This window comes from Meleagris gallopavo, chromosome 7 (genome assembly GCF_905368555.1).
Source record: "Meleagris gallopavo chromosome 7, MGAL_WU_HG_1.1, whole genome shotgun sequence".
In the NCBI taxonomy this organism is placed as follows: domain Eukaryota; kingdom Metazoa; phylum Chordata; class Aves; order Galliformes; family Phasianidae; genus Meleagris; species Meleagris gallopavo.
The window spans coordinates 25,737,344-25,752,083 of NC_139410.1; the positions used below are offsets into that span (position 1 = coordinate 25,737,344).

At 45.8% G+C, this 14,740-nt stretch overlaps 1 protein-coding gene across 3 annotated transcripts in view; it reads right to left on the bottom strand.

Annotated features, from left to right (window-relative positions):
* The window catches only part of LOC100546146 (uncharacterized), a 44,900-nt gene that overhangs the window by 14,839 nt on the left and 15,321 nt on the right, over window positions 1-14,740 (bottom strand). For all 3 annotated transcript variants that reach the window (XR_014884481.1, XM_085228459.1, XM_085228460.1), the window contains exons 2-3: window positions 6,396-6,511; window positions 3,108-4,840 (exon numbers count right to left, since the gene is read on the bottom strand). Coding sequence is in view for 2 of the 3 variants with exons in the window: in XM_085228459.1 (XP_085084585.1) it covers window positions 3,108-4,678 (1,571 nt within the window). In the remaining variant the exon portion in view is untranslated. The remainder of the gene's footprint in view (window positions 1-3,107; window positions 4,841-6,395; window positions 6,512-14,740) is intronic.

Here is a 14,740-nt window from a genome sequence, read left to right on the forward strand (position 1 = left end):
TTCAGCACTGTATGTGGCCATGATCTAGATTCTAGAATAATTCTTTGAAACCACCTGCGTTTGAAATATATCCTCCCTCACATATTCCCACCCAGATCATCTCGATAATATTTCACTGATTTGGGTAAAATACCAAGAGCTGAGCAGGGCACACCTAACGGAGGGATGTCAGAGGTTGGGGGAGTAAGAAACTCTTGATGAGGATCTGCCACAGCCAAAAAACGTTTCCAAAATTTGCTCCTGCTCAGAATAGCTATATATACAAAATAAAAAAGGAAAAGAGTATGCTGAGGCACATAGAGGCAACAGGGTGTATCCGAGCTTAGCAGCAAAACTGGAATATTATCTTCTCTTGATCATGACACCTTCAACCATACACACCTCGCTCTCAGGAAGAAGCTGCACTTTCCTTTGTAACTTTTACAGCAGTTTGGTGAGCTGGCAGCCCAAGCTAGATGTTGCTTCTTTCCTATCCCTGCTCTCAGCCTTCCCTTCCCTGTACGTTTCTTCCTGCAGCTGTACCTCCCCAGCCGGACCATCACTGCTGCCAGCCTTCCTCTTTACAGCCTGCAGTAGTCTCTGCTGATTCACACTGTAAGACTGAGCTGAGCATGCTGCTTTTTCATAGCGCTCACATCACCTAGACGGTGGTGTAAACTGAGTTTAGAGTATCCTTTCTTTTACACCTCTGGGATTATTCATCTTCTCATTTTTTCCTCCTTTCACAATGTTCTCCCAACACCTTACTATGCTCCCTGTGTACTGCTCCTTCCTTGTGCTCTGCCCTCCTAAGAGAGGGAGGGAGCTCAGCCAGGTGCAGCTAACCAATGGCTGTAAGCACGATGGCATGGCTCATGAGGATCCAGCTGCTAGGGCTCTGAAATTGGCATTCTGAAACTTTTTTGCCTCCTGTCCCTTGTGATAACATAAGAATAGTTATATACATGTACTGAACCCTCTGGATATATATAAATTAACAGGAAGGCAATTAACTTACCAAACAAAGCTGATTTGTAGAACTGTAGTACTTACACAAAACCACCAGAAAGAGAAGAGAATTTCACCTGTCTCATCACAACATCTCTATCAAAGGCTTGCTGACCACTATATCAGAAAACGGGACCAAATCCCCAGCTTTCAGCTCCTTTCATGTAAGACTTAGGAAAAAATGTAGCCCAGTCATCACAACGTAGGACCCAAAAGACAAGAAGTCTCCTACCTCTGTAGTGAGAATCAGCTTAGGTTATAAACGAATATTCACCTCTTTAAGTCTCAGGTGAAATGATGGAAAATGGAGACTTTTCCAGCCAAAGGAAACAAGTGTTTCCCACTAAACACTACCTTGACAATGCCAACAGATGAGTTCCCTCCTGCTATCCTGAACAAATAACAGCCTCTACCACTAACTGTTGTTACTATCTAAAATAAACAGGTCAGAGTTGTTCACTGACATGAAACAATCTTTCTAATACTGCCATTCACATTTTCAGATGATTTCCCATTCTGGTGATTACAAAATAATACCATGTATTTTAACAAACCCAACTAGGGAGACTGAATACATTTACAGAGACAAAGGCTACTAGGATATTAAAAGCACAGAAACTGCACTGAAATCATAAGAGGCCTGAGCAGAAAGTATTTGGAAGCAGAGAGGGTAGTAGGAAGAAATACCACATGCACTACCCAGTTCCTGTATACCTTCTATGCATGCACCTGAGGCTCCGGATACTTAGTCAACCTTTGATCTGCCCAGACAGCTGTTCTTATGCTGTTACTCATAGCTTGTGCCATTCCGTGTATTTCATTTCACATTGAAGATAAAAATAGCCTACTCAATGAAAACGGTTGCATGCTACAGCTTTTTTTGGTCTATTTCCTCATCAGGCTTTCATACTCTAGCACAAAGGCTAAGCTGGACAGCTGAAGGAAGCTTTGGATTACAGAGTTGCTAAAGTATTTCTGCTCATCATTCTGGTTCTGTTTACAGGAGCAGCTACAGCTCAATAGAGGCTATTTCAGATGACTCCCATTCCTGTGCAGAAGTCACATCATCTCTAATACTGAAGAGTCCAGTCTCAGAGCTCTTAGCATTCCACAGATACGAAGCCAGTGTTCAAGGCTGATGCCCTGGCATTTCAACACTGTGTCTGCAGATGCTGGAAGCAGCCAGGAAGCCAGTCAAATGTAATTCTTGGCAAAGCCAGTCCAGAAAGCCAGGCTTATGAAACAAGCCACTCCACCAGCACTCCTTTTCCCATCAGCCTGCGCTCACAGTGACACTGCCCGGTGTTCCTAACTTCCAGAACTTTGCTGATTCCTGCTGTGCCACTTGCCTGCATGGGAAAGTTTCCATTTCTTTGGAAGGAAGGAAAGTAGCAGGATTGCAGTGTCCAAAACCAGGACAGAGAAAGCAGTCCTTGTGAGCATCTTACCCAGAGAGAGGAATAAAGCAACTGGAGAAGGAGGAAGGTTTTACACAATTATTTTGCTCACAGTGCTGCTGTTGGCAGAGGGACAGTAGGTACTTTCACTTGCTGGCTCTGCTGATCTCCAGAGGGTTGTAAAAGACTCACAGAAATCATCCTACTCTCAGTTGTTTGCCAGTTCACTACACAAAGACAGTAAGTGAAAGCCCTTTTTGTTGCACATCACACTACCTGAATTAATGTTCTGCAATGACAGGACAGACTTTATATCTTTTTTTCCAAAGGGATTGTGTGAATGTTTTTTCTCTCTCTGTTGTTTTATACTTTTAACAAATATTCCAGGGAAGAAAAAAAAAAAAAAGGCCTGTCAATGATTTACCACAGAAAAAAAAATGAGTGGGAAACTGAGCACCAGAACTGCTCCATATAATAACTGCTGTCTGGCCAGGATTAAGGGACTAAGGTGCACAAAATGAATTTCTTTTTATTCTTAATCCCAAACGAAGATGGATTTTAAGATCAGTGGCTTAAAGATGTGTCAACACACTGCAGAGACCTCGAGACAAAAGCCTCTGTCAACAGCATATTTATGCTACAGGAGTTAAATGCACATATCAGGAGAGAGACCAGATAGCTAACAAAGGAACTACTTTCAGGTGACACCACAGAGCATGTTACCTTTTCTTAATAAGTTCCAGGGCTGAACCTATGAATTCATCCTTCATTTTTTGTAGCTTAGCTCCATAGCTTGACAAGTCTGTGCCTTCTAACAGCAGCGATGGACAGCAAGAGGACTGGGCTTCAGAAGCCAGTGACTGCCCTGCAAGGTGGAGGACATCATTTAATTGTCTTGTCTCTCCTTTCTGCTGCTCACCACTGAAGATCTCCTGTCCAGCTCTGCATATTGCTACTGCCTGCAAAGGTGATCGTGGAATAGGGCTAGAGCAAATAGGGACTGGGGATATATCCAGGCTGGAGATCTGGACAGTTCTGTCCTTAACTTCAGGGCTGCTTAGCCTGAAACCATCCCACGTGACTGGATATTGCGAAAATCCAGCAGAGGTGTGGTTTTCTTGGAACACATCATCATCGTCCTGTACTGTGATGGCAGCTTCATTCACAGCTTTGGTTCTCAAACCTTCTGGACAGATGTTCCTATTGCTCTCCTCATCCAGGGGCTGGTTTGCAAGCAGCCCCTCACTCAAGCACTTTGTTGTCTCACTGCTGCCAGCAGATGAATTTGCCTCCTTACTTATCATTTGCTTGAATTCCTCAAAGGTGGGTATGTACAGCCTCCCTTTGCAGTGGCTTTTCCTGCTCTGCCCCAGTGTTTCTTTGACATCTGTTTCCCCACTGAGTCGTTCAAGGGATTCTGCTGTTCTGGATTTCTCCATCTCATGGCTTTCCTCAGCATGCTGGAAGGGCAAGCTAGGGGAGCTATTCTGCCTGTGGAGCCGAAGCCTCCTCTGAGCCTCCTGTTTGATGTCTTCTGGACTGATGATCCTGTGTGCGACACAGAGTCTCTGTCTCCCTGTGAGGCCATGTCTTAGGGCAGCATGTTCCACCAAAACTGTGCAGCAGCTGACAGCACAACCGTTCTTGTACTGCTGGCACATCTGGCATTCAGAAAACTCCTGTGCTGCCAGGTCAGTCAGGGCTGCCTGTGGACGCACTGGCTTGCTGGGCTCTGCCACTTTACTGCTGTGCAGCCTCAGCTTCTCCTTCAGCTCTTTTTTGGCATCCTCGCGTAGGGCTCTGTCCTCTGCAGAAGGGAAGAGCCACTGAGGCACTTTGACATAGGGAGGGAGGAGCACATTCTGTGCTGACTGCGATGTCTGTTTAGGACGGATGGAAAGATTTCTCAAAGAGTCCAATGTGCTCCGTACAGGGGCCACATCCACACAGCCTTCTGACCACTGACGGGTGCCTCTATAGCGAAAGATGATCTCGTTATCCAGGCTCCGGCAGTGAGAATACAGCCCAGAGTCAGCTACTGTTGCCCAGTGAAGGTTCTCCACGCTCCGATACATCCGCTTTTCCACAGGATTGGCCAAAAGCGCCTTGCCTGTGTGGCAAGAGTGTAGAGTGTGGAAGTCCCCAGAAAAAATATGAGTGTCTAAGTTCTTTAGTGGATGCATGCTGCTAACTGAAAACTCCTTTAAGCCATGTTGCGCACAGAGCTGATTATTTTGGCAGCTCAAGATCACCCGGCAGTGTTCCTGTCTCTCATCAACATTGATGTATGTCATAGCAAATGCACATGGAGGCTCTAATACAGTGGCTTCTAAGGGGAGAGGAGGGAGCTGGCTTGTCTCTTAGATGGCAGTCAATGTCCACAGACAGCAAAGTGTGCTGCTGGGTACTCACATAAGTGGACTCTCACATGGGTTGAGTTGCCATGCGCAGAAGACCTGTGAATGGAAGGAAAGATGAGTTACTGAAGCAGCCTGGTGATGGCTCGCAGGATGCAATAGCAGACCTGCTTCTAGGGAATGCAGAAGCTGAACACCAACAGCTTGGGTAGAAATAGCAGCATAACTAGGTGATGAACTACAGGGCTTGGGGCAGGGAATCTTTTTCACCTCTAGCCAAGCCAGCAGAGACCTTACACTACCTGTTTTAATTTTGGAGAAGTTTATGCTACCCTCAGCAGCTCCCTCACAAAACACTAGTCATCTCTAGTGAGGAATACTTAGAAGTGCTTGTTGCAGGTCTAGCTTACTCGCACAGTAGCAGTAAGGAGGTGGAAGATTTACAAGAAAGCATGAGTTCGTTTTCTCAAATGGGTTGCAGACAAAAATGTGAGAGGTGAGCAAGAGGGAAGGGGTGGGAAAGGATGGCATAACGGTGTGGTTTGCAGGAAAGCTCAGGCAGCAAGGTGGAAGAAGGCGGCTCAGTGGTGGTGACTTATTTACCCTTCACAGATTAATGACTGTTAAGCAAGTCTCTCCAAAGCCTTTCTAGTGCAGAGATAGAGGTGCCTCACAAATGTACCCTCTGGAACACTCAGCAGAGGCCTGAATGATCATCCCAAATTACAGCTCAAAAAGAGAAATTGTGGTTTTCAAAGTTGTTCCTATGTCCTGTGTTCAGCACTGTAAGCTCAGGGAACATAACTGACTAAATCATGTGTTGAGAGCAATACAAAAAAATGAAAACTTAAAATTTCAGTTAAAGCCAGTAGGATGTAGCTTAAGTATATAAGTCATCCTTGGAAATGGAAGAAGCGATCTAAATCAGTCAGGCCTCCTTACAACTAATGGTGAAACATCTAATTTCTCTTAAAAACTTGGGCTTCATGGACTTGACAGCAGTCACATAAGACATCGGTGTCTGCTTGAGACCCACCCATTCCCTCCATTGGCAACCAGAGGCAGAGGGAATGAGAGGATAAGGGCCATACATAAAGGAAAATAAGATTAAGCAGAGGATATGAGCTTAGCTTGAGATTCATAAGGGCATCATAGAGCTGGGATGGTGGGGCAAAAGTCTCTAGTAACAAGCTAAGCAAGAAGCAACCAGCTAGAACACCCAGAAAGAGGACTTTTGCTAAAGCAAGATAAGATCATATAAGCTACAGTCCAGGCTGCTTGCCTGTCATGAGGCTGGATTCTCTGCACACTGCCAACTACTGGAGCAGCACAGACACCTTGACCAGAAAGGGAAAGAACAGACTCATAACTCCTGAAGACTAAATCACCTGAGGCAGTGTATTGCCTGGAAGCCAATCTAGTAACCCTGGCAGCTTAATTCATGCCTTGATTGAGAGTGGTTCAAACTGACATACTTTTCCCTTGTTAATAAAACTATCTCTAACATCATCCCAGAGAAGGAAGACAAAGTTGCTCCCGTGGATCACTGTGAAATGAAGAATACTATTACACTCCTTCATAACTACTAAAAATAAAAATTAAAACTAGCTTTTAAGGTGTGGCTGTTCCCCAAGATGTCAAAGGCACTTCTCACCCAGTCTTCTCATGGTGGGGCTGGAGTTTCCCCTTCTTCACGGCTCTGGAGGAGCCCACAGGTGACAGCAGAGAAACGTGATCAGGACTTTCTGTGATCTTAGGTTATAACATGATCTGTTAAGAAAGAGAGAATGAGATGACATGAGAGCCAGTCGCTGTGTAGGGGCTCCTGTGAGATGGTGTTGATGAGTGCTTTCTGCACTTTGCTTTCAGATTAAGTCGAAAGAGAAAACAATCCTTGCTGTAGTGAGAGCTGAAAATAAAGCTGTCTTTGCCCGTGGAAGTGAGCTCCATACAGTTAAGGCTGAAGAGAAACTACAGCCTACATGAGACGGGTACCCAGGCTGCACAAACCCTGTGCAAAGTGAGTCAGTGAAGAAAAAAAGAGCGCAGACAAGAGGGGAAACAGTCAGGAGAAGAGTGAAGAAGGAAGGCCGGCAGCTCTGGACAACTGCTGAGATGGTGGCACAGACCACACAGGGGTGCCTGTGTCCTGTGAGCTGGCCTCTGCGTGACAGAGCGGTGACAGGAGAGGGCACCCCTTCACCCTGAAGGACAGCAGAGCCCAGTTTCATCAGGGTGCCTGCTGCTGCTTCATCAGGGCTGGATTTTCCAGATGGAGATGTGTGTGGGGTAGCAAAAGTTGCTTCTGAGGAAGGAGCAGCCAGGAGAAGCTGGTGCTGGCAGAGGGGCAGGCAGAGCGGTGACAGAGGCAGAGCAGAGAGGAGGGGCCAGAGGCAGAGATAGAGCTGTGCTCGAGGCAGCAGGAGATAGAAACTGCTCAGAGGAGGCCATGTAGAGGTTGCTGACGTGTAGGTATGTGCCAAAAATAACAGGATTGAGTGGAGAAAGAGAGATGTTTTGTTTCTAAATTGCAAGCAAAAATCTCCATAAAACACCAAGAGCAACCGGGGCTACTGCTGCCTGGGACAGCAACCACAAAACACTGGGCCCTTTTCTCTCCTTCCCCTATTCTTTGTGCTCCCTGCCTCATGGCACAGAGCATTACAGTTTCAGCTCAAATACTGGAGTGTGTCAGGTCAGAGACACTGCTATAACATAAACCACACGTCCACGTAGTCAGCTCTAAAATAACATTACCACAAGCACATCCCAGGCTGTCTGCTGTAGGATAGAGGGAGATGGAGACAGAATAAACCATCTGAGTTCATATGCTTACGCCTGATAAGCCAAAGGTGACCTTTCAATACATTCTTGCAGGCTCACAGTACATATCGAATATTCAGCTGCAGTCTGACATTGAAGAAACATTGGGACCTACAGCAAAATGAAGGAATTTGTCCTCTGACCCATACAGAGCTATAGATATGCTCTGCAGGTGACCCCAGGTGTAGAAACCAGTGAGTGTCGATAAGTGTGAGGCAAGGAGGAAAGTAAATGCTGATCTCTCACACAGCATTCCAGCTCTGGGTCCTAACTCATCCTATCCTAAAGGTACACAGCAGTTCCAAAGCACCCTGTTTTCTTCTAGTCAAACCCAGCAGTAACCTGGCAGCTCTTTGTTACTCCCTGGCATACCTGAGCACTATGCTGTCCTCTCCTACCCCAAAGCCTTTCAAGTCAAGCAATCCTCGAGTCCAGTGGAAAAAACCAAATAGCAAAAGGGAGCTTTAGTGTTGACTGCTGCTGCAGGAATGGCACATCACTGCTGTTTGATCACATTGCCTGTTCCCTGGCTCAGCTCCGGGCTATCATAAGCCTCACGCCTTAAGTAAGTGTAAGACTAAAGGCATCGCATGCTCAGCTTATTTTCTACCATGTGATTGTGTTTAACTTCTCCCCAACTACTCTGATAAATGCCTGCTTGGAGACTTGCCACTCACCTTCATTTTCTTGCAAAATCCTCACAGAGAACTTATTTCTCGAGGATTAGAGCTTGAAGGATAAACCATTCCTTCCCATAGCGCACAAGAGCCGTTCTGCTTGGCTGACCTTCCCAGCAAAGAACCAGGGAAATGCCAGGAGGATGAAGCAGGCAGGGACGAGGATAAGCTGTTCAGTGCTGGTGAAAGGCACTGTGGGGAGGACCAGTCACATCCAAGGTCTCCAGGGACATCAGCACAGGGGACCACAGAGCCTCACAATGCCTCAAGAAAGGAGAACATGGAGTCCAGCAGGGCTGAGCAGATTTGCCAAGTGCTGCCTCGCAGGCTTTGCTGCACTGAGATATGCCTGACAGACTTGTTAAACTGGGCAGTTTGTCCCAGACAACGGAGAAGAGTAACTTGCTATTGCCAGGTGTCTCCTGCCTTCATCAGAGAGATTCAGCAAGTCTGGTACATTTTCCACTCTCCACATTTGCAACACTTTAGTCCCAAACAGATTAATTTATGAGTCATACCCATCACCCCAAAATCCTTTTTTCCACAGGAGGGGAGTAACTGAAGCCATCTCATTCAAGCTTGAAATAAGTGATTAAATAAGCCTTCAGGTCTTATCCTAATTTCTCTGACATAGGTTTTGCAAATTGCACCAAAGCACAGTCTCCCTTTTGTTTCAGAAATCCAACCAGCTAGAGGGAAGCAAAAGGCACATTTCAAAGAGTTGTACACAGGATTTTAACAAGGTACAACGCTGCTGTGAATTTTGTGCTCTACTACAGCAAACCCAACGGACACAGCACGATCTCTCTCCTGCCCTGACAGGCGCATCACACCGCTTTGGCTGCTTTGCAGAACACCAGCAGTCTCAAGGGAAAGAATGCCATAAGCATCTTCTTTTTCAAACTAAAGGTCAACAAGAAAAATAAAGGTGCTGTGACTGTCTGCTTTCTTAGATGTTCAGTTAACCAAAGCTGTGCTGCAGGAACTAGTGGATGCAGTACAACAATTAGACAACTGTAGTTCTTTTTCTTTTTTCTCTTCTAACGGCTAAAGCAACAACCAGTCTTACAGTGTGTCTGTTAATTGTAGCAGCAAAGGTACAACCACAGCAATTATCTAAATGGGTTCAGTTTCCTGGGTTTCTTTCCTTTCTTAGGTTAAGCAATTGAGTGCAACTTTCCCTGAGTTTAGAGTTTCATCAGAGCTTTCATTGTCTGCTCCATGACACAAATGAGGATCGCTAATAACAAGAGGAAAAATCTGCCATCTAGTTTCAAAACTAGAGAACATAGAGAAAATCTTCCCTCATCCTATTCTCCCATCCTACTGCATTCAACACAAGTTTACACAGCCCATTGGTGGTCACTGCTTAACTCAGGTCACTTTCAAAGCATCTCCACCATTGCCATTGTTTCCAGAAAAAGAATTGGTCTTGGCCAAGGTCATGATCACAGCAGCCAGAGGTATACGGTTAGCATCCAGGTGTTCTAGAGAAAAAGAATTCCTCTATATAATCTCCTGTACATCATTGTGCTATAGCACAAACACTTCCACCATGGAGAATGTAGGAATTACTGTATGTGAACTCCTATTTTGGTCAGATTAGCTACTAAATATTCTGAAAGTAGTGGAAAAACTGATTACAAAATTTTAAGGAATCACTTGGAGATCTTAAGCATTCTTGGCTTTCTTTCTGTGGAATTTTTCAAGCTGTTTGGAAAATTTGCTTGACTGACATGAAAGGTTGCACCTGAGGGGTCCTACTGTTCCACACATCTGTGCACTTGGCAGCAGTGCCCTTGATGAATTTTTCTGGCTGCTCTTTAAGTCTCAGCAGCTTCTTCTTATGACACAGTGTAGTTTTCTCCTTGTGTTCCTCATTCAGAAAGGCTGTGATGACAGGATACTTCCAGACTGCCTCGAAGGAAAGGCCAGCTCACTGATTTCAGTAGTGCACTTTCAAGGTGACCTGAACTCCTAGTTGTTTCCTTTACTTTGGGAAGGAGTACCTTGTTTTGTTTCACCAATGCACCACTCTGTCTCTTGGAGGATATCACTCCAGCAGTCCTCCTGACAGTGTAGCAGAAGGATTGCACAGATTAGCACTCCCCTTGTGGCAAAAGAAGGCTGAGTATCTCAGTTTATGTAGTAAAGGCTCTTGGAGACACAATCGTGACATCTTGAGTCCCAGCTGGAGTAACGTGGCAGCAAGTGCTGTGAGGCACCCTAGGAGACAGCATCACACAGCAGCACCTGCAGAGCTTTCAGTGGGTCAGCACTCTGAACTCCACTGGATGACTTCTGAGGAGGAGAAAGAAAGTCCTATTTGCAATGAAACCCATTCCAGGACAGATCGCCCACAGCTCCTGTTGCCCTACAGGGTGCATATGAACAACAGATTCTGCACTTCATGGAACACCATTAGCGACTCCACTCCCCTCCTCAGCTGGAGGAAGAGCCCATGGGGTTTACAATCAGGCAGAGCCAAAGCTTAGTTTGACTCAGCTGACATTTGGGACCTTCATCAACTTCCCAGCCCTGTGTACACACCACGAACCAAGCAGTCCCATGCTTTGGGGGTCACACAGAGAAGATCTTGTCTACCATCCATCCTGGTGCTGAGTAGCACACAGCAAGCACCATTAGCCTGAACTGATTGCAGCCTCCAACCCTGTTCCCTGTCTGGCTCCAAGATCCCCAGATCAGTTGCACATGCTTCTTGGAGGTAGACCTGAACCGGGAACACCCATCCAGCCCCCACCAGTTCTGGGAAGCACAAAGCTAGACAGGAGCCTGTTGTACAGATTGGCACCATCCAGTTCCCACTTGGACACCGCAGCAAATAGTTTAGGCAAGGCACAAATGAATTTTGTCTGCAGCAAGAAAGAAGTAAAAAATCAAGTCATACTAAATGGAAAATAAAATCAGGTGCTTTTTTACCAGCATAATTCAACCTATTTAATCTCAGGATGTATAAGACCTGAGTCCTGATGCTGGACCAACTAGCAAGACACAACCGAGAAGGAATGGGGTGTTAACACAGAACCAGTCCTACAAAGTTGGATCCATCAGGGTTGCTGAAAGGATTCCTAATTCTTGTTCTAACATTGCACCAAGAGTCCCAGTCTGCTCTTTGAAGTGCATATGGCAGAGGAAGGATATCACACCTTAATTCTGCTAGTAAGGTATACGTCATCAGCTTCTGCCCCCTAAACCTTGAATTTTGAGTGCATTAGTGACTTCCTTCACTGATATTTCCGACAAGGCAATATGAAGCCTAGTAGAAAAATATCTCCCAACATTATTCTATTGATTTTAGTTCATTATCTGCACTGGGACCTAGCCCAGCACCTCCTGAAGCTGATGGAAGGTGGATGAGTGGAGTCCTTTCAAGCCAACAGTGCATGCCCCACTGGCGAACTCAGAATTATGTCCAAGGGAGGAGGGAGATGCTGTGGAGGGTCAGGGAGATGATCTCATCCTACGACTTATTTGGTCACCTCTCAAGGCTGCCAGACACCGGAGTACTGCTTGCAGGGGCAGGTTTGGCGTGAGAAAACCTGGACTGCAGCAATGCCAACAGTCCTCCTCAGCGAGGGTGTCCACAGGCAGTCACACTGCCCACTCTGCTGAGCGTGGAGGTCCAAAGCAATGCTTCTAAAGAAAATCTGGGAAGGCTGTTCTCCAATCAACTGTGTCAACCTAGGGATTAGTCCTAAAAAGTCCAAAGCTGCATGCTGCTCGTTTTACCAGGCAGTGAGAGCCCTGACAGAGAGCTGGTGCAGCTGGCCAGGCTCTGCCTCTGCGTCAGAACATCACAAGCCTTTTCTCTTCCTACCTACTAGAAAGAAGAAAGTCTCTTTCTTTTCTTCTTGTTTGCACATTTTCAACTCCTCAATTCCCAAGTCTCCCTGTGGGCCTCTCTAAACAACCCCTCCCTTTCAGATGCTGATGCTTTTCATCTAATTAGACAGCGGGCCAGACCAGAGTTGGGTGTAAATCAGTAGAGCTTGTCAATGCTAATTTACATCTGCTGAGAATTCCCCTTCCTTCACCATTTAGCAGAGTTATATGACATGTCTTTTATCTAACCTCGCAGTTTAACTTGCCATTCCCCTTTCCTGGCCCCTGAGCCTCCTGCTTTGCTTGGAACTCCCTGTAGGCTAGCTGGATAAGTCACTTATTTGCAATGTAAAGCATCTCTCAGTGCCACAGCCGCATGCAAACAAACCCAAGAGAGGCACATTTAACAATAATTCTGCAGCAAACCCTGCTCCAGCTTCTTCTGGCAGCAGTTCCCTGCAGCACACACTGCTTAAGACTTGCTAAGGAAAGAGATATGTCCCTTACCATCACCATGCAATGCAGGACCCCTCTAGAGGAAGGCAGGGGATGGAGATCAAGAGGTCTGACCCCACAGTGGCTCTAAACTCTCTTCTTTCTCCCAGAAGCTGATGGTGACAGCCCACCACCCAGCACAGCACCGTGTACACCCTGTCGATAGGCAGGACACCATTAATGACTTCTCGTTGCTATGGTGATATTGATGGATAGTCCCTGGGGTTGGTGGGAATTCAGGGAAAGCTAGAAAAAAAGCAGGTCAAAAAAATTCTGCATGAAAGTGTGAGTTTGCCTATAAATGGACAGTTGAATGACAACCAGAATGGATTCAGCGGCACTGTGCACTTTCTGAATCCTCCTCCCTTTTATGGGAACAAGGCAGCGCAGAGCCAGCACCATCACTCCTGCCAGCAGCAGGACTCTGCTGCTTCAGTACTACGAGGATATCTGCAGGCCGCCTTTCATTACCAGGCACTATTTCTGCAGCTTCACCCTGGCAATTTACTTCACACACAGAGTCAAAAACTTGGCTCCAGTGAAATTACCTGGAGCTCAGCCAGCAGGCAAAGAGCCAAGAGTTTCCCTAGCTCTCAAAAGGTCTTATCACAAGTGACAATTTCATTCAGCTACCACAACAGCCACCAGCAAACTTCTGCCTTTCAAGAGCTGTTTCAAGTGCGGAAAAGCCACTGCAATACTGCTTTCTTTGCTCAGCTTTCCAGAGGCTCAGCACAGTGCACTTCCTCACAGCTTTCTCTGCAGTACATGGTGCAGTGTGATCTCTTACCCTTCATCCAAGCTGAGTAATGAGGCAGTGACCGCTGGCAAGGACAGGCTGTGCTCCACTTGCAGTTGGGCACTGTCACCTTGCACCAAGTTCTCCAGGGATGTCGGGTATAGGAACTGGCTTTCTAAAACGTCACTTCTCTCTTTGGCCTTGCAATATGCAGGAGTAACATTTCTAATCCAGGCTACTGACATCGTAATAAAAGAGCAATAAAATCTCAGCAGACTTCTTCTGCACACACCATTTACCTGAGCCCATTGAGGGATGTACAGACTGCAAGGTGCTTGTTTTGTGGCCCAGATTTTAATACAAATAGTATATTTTAGAGCATGCTTATTATCCTAACAACAGTTCTATGTTTTCTGCTGTGCTTTGTCTAGGAGTTGCTCTAAACATGCACAAACTCATTAAAGAACTTTTTACTGCTAACCGTGGTACCGCTCCTGGTAAGTAATCACCTGGTGGGCACTTATTCCAGAAAGCTGTTATTTATGCCATAAGAACAGATCCAAAACAATATCATTACGCTGCCAGTCTTGCCAGTAACTGCCCCTGCGTAGATCAGATCCAAGTGATGTATCAGCTTTTCCATCACTCATGCCTTCAGATCCTTCACTCTCATGTGAATAAGGACCTGGAGACAAAATCACTCTAACTCTCTTCTGCATCCTTTGATAAATGTGATTTTAATGGACTATGGAGTGTGAAAGCACTTTATGACACGAACAGATCCCAAGAGCAAAATTCAGTGAGTTTCTCCTACATCACATGTGGCTGTTCATCAAATTTATTAGGCAAGATTCCTAAGCACAGAGGCCTAGCCAACACTGACAGAGGCTTTCTCTCATACAGCAACTCTTTGATCAGACTGTCAGCATCATTTATTTGCTTGTGTTTCATATTCTTGAATACTCCAGTAAATTATTTTTCCCAGCTGACTATCAGAGACAAAGGCTGCTCTTTCAACTTGGATTTGCACCTCTTTCCTTCACCTCCACTTCAATTAGCTATGAAAATATTTTTTTCCTCCAGCTCCTTTTGTCAGCCTGCCTATATTAGATGCTTTAGCAATAGTGATGGCTGGAGAAGACTCCAGTTGGTGTACTCCCTACAGGAAAGGCTGTGGTTAGCAATTAGCAAGCTTAATGTCTTGCTTGACCTGCTGCTGGCCAGGGCAGGGTGCACAGAAACAAGAGTAGCATCATCTTTCTCCCAGCTGGGAACAAGGAAATGGGTGTCTGTGAGCATCACAGGTGGAAGAAAGGTTTCACCACTAATGAGGTGTGGTGACATAGTCAGGAACTATTTTTTTTTTGCTCTGGGAGATGGGGGAGGCTATAGGAACATAATATCTTTAAATAAGATCTTTGT